Source organism: Ascaphus truei, chromosome 21, assembly GCF_040206685.1.
Source record: "Ascaphus truei isolate aAscTru1 chromosome 21, aAscTru1.hap1, whole genome shotgun sequence".
NCBI classification, from domain to species: Eukaryota; Metazoa; Chordata; class Amphibia; order Anura; family Ascaphidae; genus Ascaphus; species Ascaphus truei.
In genome coordinates, this window is record NC_134503.1 from 9302470 (window position 1) to 9312531 (window position 10062).

The window sequence follows — 10062 nt, forward strand, 5'->3', positions numbered from 1 at the left end:
GCTCTGTAGGGCCTTTTAAACTATCCACTACGGAGAGAGCATGGGATCAAAAAGCTTTGGCGAACTCATTGTGTGCACTCTTGCCACTGTTCTCCACTAGGTGGCACTAAATGCAACCCATTGACAGAATGAAGCTGCCTATTCAATATGACTATAAACCATAACGGAACATTTATTGTCATTCAATTATTAATTTATTAATTAAATTCACCCAGATAAGCCTAAAAGATGTAGGGAAAATAATAGATAATGCATTGAGAAGGAGTATTTATCAAGAAGAAAGTAGAAAAGTGTACTTTTGGGGAAGATCAGTGAGGATCTGCCAGAGATGACGTATCTTCTTGGCATTTGGATCCAGAGTATTGACAATTAGACAGGCAATCCCTTGAAAGCATTTGGGGGATCTATCTGTGTTGTGCACCCTAGTAAAATAATATATTAGATGTGGTTATGTAAAGATCACTGCACATCTCTATTGCAAAACAGGGTTACATTGGTCCTGAGGCAGTAACGATTGTATTTTAAACTGTCTGCAATGTTACAATGTTACATGCACAGTAATTAACGGTAGATAAGGACCATTTGGTCTCATCTGCCCACTGGGCCTTGCTGTAAACTCGACACTACTTATTCTAAAACATTTAAGGGTTTATTTAACAGTAGTTGGTAGTGATGGTTTAAAATGGTTCACCTGCTGCTTACAGCTAATACTGTTGTGTGGCGAGCCCCCTTGGGGTGTCTTTGTGTCTATTCCAAGCATTAACACCATCTATACGCGAGGCACCTGTTGTAAACACCATGGTGCCCTTTCACCCAGAAAAGCATGAGAAAAAAATACACCAATTGTTTGTTTCCTCTTAAAGCAGCATCCATAACACGCGCATTGCAGCACGTTTAATTCTGCTTTTCAGGTGCCTGACAAATATGTACAGGTAGGTACAGACAAGATGGCTTGGTTATGTTAGGTGTACCAACGTACAACTATCTTGCAAATACAGCAAATCATAATCTGGTTACATCTGTAGCAGTGGTTCCCATATATATATATATATATATATATATTTATGTAACACCTTTCCCCCCACCCTATCGCGGATGGGGGCCATGTGGGGAAATCTACACTTATGTTACCTGGTGTGGTGCGTTACCTGATAGGCTCACAGAAGACCTGAACCTCCGCCACTGGGAGCCTGGGGTTACCTGATTCGTCGTACACAGCGCCTCCACCTGTAAGGGGTCCCACCTGAGTGGGATGGTCCTCTTACAGGAACCACAATAATAAGACACGCACACAGTGTATGCTAATAACTGTTTACTATTGCTAATACTAATAACTTCGGTACCTGTACCACACAGAATAATGCATATAGCCGTACACATAGAAGTGCACTGGGTGCACACATCAACATAAGTATTCCCCAGAGTACCTTATGTCCAAACCCACCCACGTGTGATGGAGATAGCGCTATCCCTGGACGTGTTGGTGCACTATTTATAGATACCTGCCCGGGGCTCCAGCCCGCGGGTACCGCTATACAACCGGTATGGATCCGTCTGATCCGACGTGATGTCCTCCTACGCGTGGGGTGACTTCCAGCGTGGATAATATCACCACAGCTCCACACCGTCTGTACCTTGACGGGGATCCGCCTGTAGCCGGCAGGCCACAGTCACTGCTTGGCTTAGCCTCCACGAAGATAGTCTCTATGTAACTGAGGGGTCTGAGCCCAGACCCAGCAATCAGGCTGCTCGACACTGAGGGTGTCCTAACTTAACTAAATAGCTAAAGGGGCAGATCTCCTTACGTAGGGCCTGTCCCTGAAGCAACCACAAACTGGGGAATGGTAACTTATCTGGGACCTCTGGGGGTAACTAGGCCTAGAGCTAGGGGCTACTGCTCCCTGCACACACACCCTAACTCCCCCAGCTCCCAGCTCCCAGCTCCAACTGACACTTTTTAAAAGCTGTCTAAACTGTCATCTCTCACAGCTTCACTGGTTGCCTAGCAACATGTAACTGCAGCCTCTCTCAACTGTCTCCACTCAGAACTGCCAGCGCAGGCTCCCCTGCACTGAAAAGGCCCCAATTGCAAATGCAGCCGCCCCACTGACTAAGCCGCAGCTTGTGACAATCCCCTGAGGGATACGGGGGCTATATTTAATACTGTGCTCCCCTTGCTAAAAAATATTTGTGGACCCCCTAACAAAACCATGTGACCTATCCCAGGCAGTGTCCTGAGCTCGTTGGGGGGGGGGGGGAACACCCGCGTAATAAGGCCCCAAGCTGCCCCTAAGTGTATGCAGGCATGAAGGAGGGGAGGTGAGGGGGGAGGGTACAGCGATCAATCACTGTGGGAACTTCCAAAGTCATGCTCCACAATGCCCTATTGTGGATGCAAAGCATTGTGGGAAGCAACTTTGGAACCTCCTGTTGTAATTGGCAGCTATATCACCCACTCTAAGGTGCAGTTTGGGGATTAAAACCCCAGTATACTGCCTGGGATCCACCAGTACATGTGCCACCTCTGTTGGGATTCACCAATTTATGGTAAAGTCAAAAGAACTGGATAGTTTTGGAATGATGAAAATGAGAAATGTCGCCCCGTACACGTTTGTACAACAAGATGTTACATAGATGGGAGACATGTTGCTTCCGATGTTTCCTGGCTCTAAACCAGGGGTCCCCAATACGCCCGCCAAGCCTTTTGTGGGTGCCCACAACTGACTGGACAACCAGTTGATAATACAGCAGGGAATCTCCAACACGTCGATCACGATCTACCAGGAGCTCGCAGGCTGCCAGTGAGGAGCTCGCCGCAGTGCCGCCGACAGCTCCTGTGCCCCGCTCTCGTGCCGGAAGTCGGGCACTGAAGGCACTCCCCCCAAATCAGTGTATTGTATGTTAGTTGGTGGGTGCCCGCCACACTCTCCTGAACTCCCAAGTGTGCCCTTGGGCACAAAAAGGTTGGGGACCATTGCTAAGTCTCATTGCTACCAGAAATGGTCCTTCGTGGCGCTCCATGTTTATGGTTATTTCCATCTTAATTGGGTTACACCTAGATTACTGATCCAGGCTGTAAAGGGTTAACTGCGTGGTGGTGGTGTGTGTATGTTTATGGTCCTATAATGGTCTATCACCATTTCTGGAGTGTTTAGGGTGAAATTGCATCTAGTGTTACCATTCTCACACAGGTGGCAGCATCTTTAATTAAGTGTGTTAATTGTTTCTCTACATTTTATATTTTTCATGCATTGTATTGAGCACAAGTGAAAGTTACAGCACCGAGGAGGACTCTATCTGCAAATACTGTTTCTATGGGATTTGGATAATCCCAGAGGACTCACTGCTGCAGGACTTTACCATCTAAGTGGATACTCAAACTTTTTTGTTGATATATTACTTGATTTTATGTTACAATAATAATAATAATAATATGTTCTTGTATAGCGCTGCTAATTTTACGCAGCACTTTACAGAGACAGTTTGCAGGCACAGGTCCCTGCCCCGTGGATCTTACAATCTATATTTTTTTGTGCCTGAGGCACAGGGAGATAAAGTGACTTGCCCAAAGTCACAAGAAGCTGACTCCGGGAATTGAACCAGGCTCCCCATCTTCAAACTCAGTGCCAGTCAGTGTCTTTACTCACTGAGCCACTCCTCCCTTAGATTGTTTGTAAACATTTTGTATATTTGATTTGTTTTGGGGTATAGCGCTATAGTTGCGTAATTGCCAACCAGAAGGCTACGCACCACCCCTCTGCAAAGCAAAACAAATAGCAAATTTGGCAGCAAACGGGTACAAACTAAATAAAGAGAGGACATCCTGCAATACTAGAACATTTGGGCTGCAAACATTACATTATAAACACACACTACTTATAAATTCCATCTTTTGACCTAAGTGACAACCAGTTAGTAAAAGGGAATTATTATCCCATTAGGCGTCTTTCAGCCGTGAAACGGTAAAATAAAATCATTTCCAACGTGCTACATTTTTGGTTGGATTCTTGTCCGAGAAGCTTGTAGCAGACAACAAACCAACCAGTTGCATCCCCTGCCCTTTAAATGCCTGTTACAGTATTATACGTACAGTATGTATTCTGCACACCAAGGATTTTTATTGTGGGCACGCCAATAATCTCCCTCAGTATCTCTCTAATTTAAACTACTTAACCCGTCAGGGCAGGGGTCCTCAACTCCAGTCCTCAAGACCCACCAACAACAACAGGTCAGGTTTTAAGGCTATCCCGGTTTCAGCAAAAGTGCTGAAGCAGGGACCGATTGAGCCACCTGTGCTGAAGCAGGGATATCCAGAAAACCTGACCTGTTTGGGAGTAGGAGGACGGGGGCGGCTAGAGGACAGGAGTTGAGCACCCCTGCCTTACGGGGTTGTCTTCCATGCAAAATACCTCCAACACAAAAAGAAGAAAATACAGAACTGGAAACCAGATTGTAAAAGAAACAAAAAAACGTATGGGTATGATATTTTTATTTATATATATATAAACAACAAAAAAACATGTAGTCAGCGATGAGGAGAATTAGTGAAGAGACAACCCTATTTGTCAGCCATTTTGCTTTGCAGTCCATGTAGAATCTCCATCTGTTTCCTTTTGTCCTTTGCTCTGGTGATGGTCATCTTGAAGAGCCGGCAGTAGAGTTCCACAGAGGACGGCGTGTCATCGTTCCCAGGGATTGGGTAAGTTATAAGGCTGGGGTTGCAGTTGGTGTCCACGATCCCCGCAGTCGGAATGTTCATCTTTGCCGCGTCTCGAATGGCGATGTGTTGCTCGAACACGTTGTTGAGCGTGCCGATGAAGACAATCAGGTCTGGCAGCCTCACCCCGACCCCGTACTGGACGTGGGCATTGGTGAGCAACCCGCCCTGCCAGCAACGCGCGTGGGCGTACTCTCCGCAGTCTTTGGCAGTGTTCTCCACCAAGGGAGTGAACTGGCGGTTGCGGCTCACGAACAGGATGACGCCCCTTCGGTAGGCAATGTGGGCAGTGATGTTTAGGGCGAGGTGGAGGTGATCCATTGTCTGGTCCAGGTCAATAACATCCTGCTCCAAGCGACACCCGAAGATGTAGGACTCCATTAACCTGCGTTTCAGAAGAGATTTTACCAATAGATTTATCAATACATCAGCTGTGTTTCTTGGGGAAATAACACAGGGAATCTGAGAAACTGATATCTAGCTCGTTATTTTCTCTCCAATTCTCTATACAAGGTACATATTAGGCTTCTACAAAGCCAGAGGGGCCTACAAAATACTGCTAGAAGGATTATATAGTCTGCAAAACTATAGCCTCCATGACAACGCGATTGCCACGCTACAGATGTAAGCCAACGTTACTGCAACTGCCAGGTGTGCTGGCGCAGCAAATGCACGACGTAACTGTTATTTCGAGCCAGTCTCATGCAAGGCGGGGCTACCACACTTTCAGCCGCAGGAGCGTGCCACGGAGTGCAGCAACGTTGGCTACATCTGTATATCTCTGATTGGCAAGGAAACTCCCCCACTGCAATACCCCTATGGAAAGCATTAACATAGTAACTAGAAGATTACAGTCATTAAAAAAAAAAAAGTGTAGTTGTGGGTTCAGCTGCTACTACTAAGTACACGACTACCAGTAGCTTAAAAGAGCACACTAATGTTAAAAAGGTTTATTGGAAAGGGGGCACAGAATACAGGTTCTATGAATTCCACCTTGTCTCCCTTCGATGTAAGGAACACAGTGACGTACCTGTGACGACATCCTCGCTTATGCCCCAAGTGCACGCGGGCATCGAATAAATCTTTCAAGGAGAAGAGCTCCTTCACATTGAAGAAATCCGGGTGCTTCAGTGGTTCGGCTATAAGCCTGTTACTGAGATCTGAGAAACAGATAAAGATGTCATTTGTATCGCACTCCTATCCATCTATCACAATGGTCTTGTATAAGGCCTTGTACATAGTAGGCGCGCGTGACGTCCTGCACGCCTGCGGCACAGGCGATCCGTGGCCCATGGGGTCTGCAGAAGGAGACGCTGCCAAGAGCAGCTCCAATTCAATGTTTGGGGGTCTGCCGAAGCAGGGATATCCTGAAAAATTGTCATGTTGGTGGCCCTTGAAGACTGGAGTTGCCCACCCCTGGGGTAGGGTATCTGAACACTTTATACCCAAGAGTTGAGTAACTAACTACCTTCACATCCTAGTTTTACTCAAACACAAATCAGCATTCCAGTCTGTTCAGGGGGGTGGGGAGAGGGGGGGGGAAACATTAATAATAATAACTTATTTATATATCGCTTTTCTCCCAGTGGGACGCCAAGCGCTTCACAGTTACAAAAAGGAAAAAAGAAGGAAAACATTTAAGGTTATAAAAGAGACCAAACAAAAGGATGATACAAATACATAGATGGGACAGTACTGTAGTCATTAAGTCATAGGTTGCGTGTCTGGGTAAAATAGAAGAAAAGAAAAGAAACACAGGTACACAAGGTCTTGTAGTAATTAACAAAAATCAAGGTTTTTCAAAAAGGCTCAAGTGAGAGCCGAAACGTTTTTTGTTATTAAAACACATACATACACACATATGTATATATATAATAAAAATATCACTTGTGAGCACATCATGTCTTAAGACAGGTCTGCAACCCTGCCTTTCGCCATTATCACCCAGCACACAGTGGTACCACTGCAAGGGATTCTGGGAAATGACATGCAAATGAGCACAGTCAGCTTATAAGGGTTCCATGTAAAAATGGATTTCAGGCAATAGGTGACACGGTGTGCTCATTTGCATGTCATTTCCCATAATCCCTTGCCGCAGTGGAAGCACTGTATGCTGGGGATAATGGTGAAAGGCAGGGTTGCAGACCTATCTAAGACATGTGAATGTGCTCACAAGTGATCTTTTTGCTATATGCAATACGGTGGAGGTTTCTTGTTGCCTTTTTCACCCATCACACACACCCACACCTTTTATTATATGTAAATTCACTCTGTACAATAACTTGTATGTTTGTATCATTTATTTATGGAGAATAAGCTTACCCCTATCATCGGGCGGTTGGTTTGGCTGAGCTGCTGTGAGTGTACCATACACCTTGCCCCACACTTTTGGGTAAGAAAGCTGTGTTGAGGATGCTGGTGTTAGGAGACTAATACAGCCGAGTCTTGGTAACGCTGCAAAGGAATGCAAAGGAATGAAAAGGTGACAAAGTCATCAAACATTTAACGTTTCTGCTCATCCAAGACTATTTCAATAAGCTTCTAAAATAGACTCCCACAGGAATATTAAAAATAAATACAGCTTTCCTATTCGTATATCAACAGTGTGCTTGTAATTTCAAGCGTATCCATGAAACTCAGTCAGGCTCGGATCACATATCTAATTATATTTCAGTACAGATGGCAAATGAAATCCTCCTACAAAACTGAAGTTAATAGCTAGTGAAATTATTATTACAATCATAGTTGCAAGGGCCACAGCTGAAAAGCAGCATTTCATTTTCAGAAACCCCTGAAAGCTGCAATATAAGCTTGCTCTATTATAAATGCTTTATATGAGACCTCTGCTAATTATTATTGCTAGGGATGTGTACACATTTTTAATACACAGACATAGCTGATATTATCCATTCACATTTTCAAAAGCTTTAAGATGTATTTGATCAAGTGTAGGGATGTTGATCCCAGGAGGCACCAACCTGTCTTGATAAGAGTTGGAAGTGCAGAGGTGGCCATGCTTACTGCTGTCTGCAGAAGGTCAGCTCCCGGCAGCACTTCCTTTTGCACGTGACTTCCTCCTCTTACAGAGAAGGACCATCCTCCATTGCCGGAAATTCCCAACAAGCTACAGCCCCACCTGCTGCTCAACAAGAATAATACTTGCCAGTCAAACCCTTTCCAGCCACAAGGGGGCTTGCAAATCAATGTGTTGCTCTTGCAGCAAAGCTGTATGTTAAAGCAGGGTTCCCTGGGCATCCCTAAAGGGTCCCCTGCAATTTTCTGGTCATTTTAAAATTGTACCAAATACAGAAGAATATACAATGCATCTGATCTCAGACGTGCTATTAGAGAGGGTTGGGGTTCCTACAATGCGTCTCAGACGCGCTATTAGAGAGGGTTGGGGTTCCTTACAATGCATCTGATCTCAGACGCGCTATTAGCGAGGGTTGGGGTTACTTACAATGCATCTGATCTCAGTCTCGCTGTTAGAGAGGGTTGGGGTTCCTTACAATGCATCTGATCTCAGACACATTGTTAGAGAGGGTTGGGGATCCTTACAATGCATCTGATCTCAGTCTCGCTGTTAGAGAGGGTTGGGGATCCTTACAATGCATCTGATCTCAGACGCGCTATTAGAAAGCGTTGGGGTTCCTTACAATGCACCTGATCGCAGACGCGCTATTAGCGAGGGTTGGGGTTACTTACAATGCACCTGATCTCAGACGCGCTATTAGAAAGCGTTGGGGTTACTTACAATGCACCTGATCTCAGACGCGCTATTAGAGAGGGTTGGGGTTACTTACAATGCACCTGATCTGAGACGCGCTGTTAGAGAGGGTTGGGGTTCCTTACAATGCATCTGATCTCAGTCTCGCTGTTAGAGAGGGTTGGGGATCCTTACAATGCATCTGATCTCAGACGCGCTATTAGAAAGCGTTGGGGTTCCTTACAATGCACCTGATCTCAGACGCGCTATTAGCGAGGGTTGGGGTTACTTACAATGCGCCTGATCTCAGACGCGCTATTAGAAAGCTTTGGGGTTCCTTACAACGCACCTGATCTCAGACACGCTATTAGAGAGGGTTGGGGTTCCTTACAATGCATCTGATCTCAGTCTCGCTGTTAGAGAGGGTTGGGGTTCCTTACAATGCATCTGATCTCAGTCTCGCTGTTAGAGAGGGTTGGGGATCCTTACAATGCATCTGATCTCAGATGCGCTATTAGGGAGGGTTGAGGGTTTCTCAAAATTTCATTTAGGGTTGCATAACCAAAAAAAAATTGGAAACCACTGTGTTAGAGCCTATAATTGCACAGGGCATCCCCTCAAACAAAATACTTTATTGTTGACATGAACAGGGAAATGTGGTATATGTGGTGCTCAGAATCAGACCGGTAACTTCTGTAACATAATTGTGATTGAGACCATAAGCTTGGTGGTCTGGCGACGACGGAGTGCCCCTCAATAAGGCAATAATGCGTAATAGCTGTAGGGGAAGTGACAAGTGGAGTCAGTTGGGACAGCCACTATGATGTACACAATAAACACCCTAGCAGTATATAATTGAAGGAACTATGTCCATTGAATAGCAGGGTTTAGATAAGGCACATTGGCACTTTACCTGCACATCCGGGGGGGGCACTCTCAGGATCAGTAGCGTGCAGTCCATCAGATAAGGAGTCCAGAAGGATAGTTGGTAAAGATAGAGCACAGCTGCAGACGCCCTGCAATGTGAGGCAGGGAAAACAAAGCCAGGCCACTACGCGTTCTATCTGTCCTATTTTTGTTCCCTGTATGTGTTTGCTTGCTTAATACACTTTTTGTTACTATTGCGGAGTGGCCTGGCTTTGTTTTCCCTGCCTCACATTGCAGGGCGTCTGCAGCTGTGCTCTATCTTTACCAACTATCCTTGTTGACATGAACAGGAAATATTTACCCTTATTCATGTACTTTTCTCTCCCCTTTGGCTAATCTTGGATTATTTTATTTTTTAAAGCATTCGAAGACACTTCAGAACATATTAAATATAATTAGGGGTTATAGTTTTTTACTGAAATAAAACACAGAAAAAAACACCGCCAATTTATGATTTCGTGCTTCCAGTTAAAACTGACAAAAACTGGAAATGAAGCATTTCTCTTTGAAATACTGTCGGCCTGTTGTAGCGACTCAGCCACAGATAGGATACAAAGGAAACACAAAGGAAGTATGGACATTTAAAAAAGAAGTCCAGACAAAAAAACGAATTCAAACGTGTCCATTTTTTTCTGCTGTTAACACTGATAAACACAGATTTGTTTTTTTAAATAAAATGAAAGCACCAGAAAAACAATAAAATAAACAGATC

General features: G+C 44.8%; 1 protein-coding gene across 1 annotated transcript; it reads right to left on the bottom strand.

Moving 5' to 3' along the window:
* Positions 1-4472: 4472 nt before the first annotated feature.
* Positions 4473-7818, bottom strand: MRPS2 (mitochondrial ribosomal protein S2). The gene is made up of 4 exons (XM_075578910.1): positions 7696-7818; positions 7040-7171; positions 5748-5877; positions 4473-5102 (listed from the first exon to the last, which is right to left on the bottom strand). Exons 1-4 carry the CDS (start codon positions 7730-7732, stop codon positions 4559-4561), a joined length of 843 nt encoding a protein of 280 aa, XP_075435025.1. The 5' UTR covers positions 7733-7818; the 3' UTR covers positions 4473-4558.
* Between the last annotated feature and the right edge of the window lie 2244 nt (positions 7819-10062).

What these genes read in the sequence shown, in the direction of transcription:
- MRPS2 (XM_075578910.1), bottom strand. Translation starts at nt 7,732, where the DNA reads ATGGCCACCTCTGCACTTCCAACTCTTATCAAGACAG. An exon ending in TCCAACTCTTATCAAGACAG is followed by an intron (nt 7,172 to 7,695) that starts GTTGGTGCCTCC and finishes ATTCCTTTGCAG; the next exon opens with CGTTACCAAGACTCGGCTGT. An exon ending in AAGCGAGGATGTCGTCACAG is followed by an intron (nt 5,103 to 5,747) that starts GTACGTCACTGT and finishes TCTGAAACGCAG; the next exon opens with GTTAATGGAGTCCTACATCT.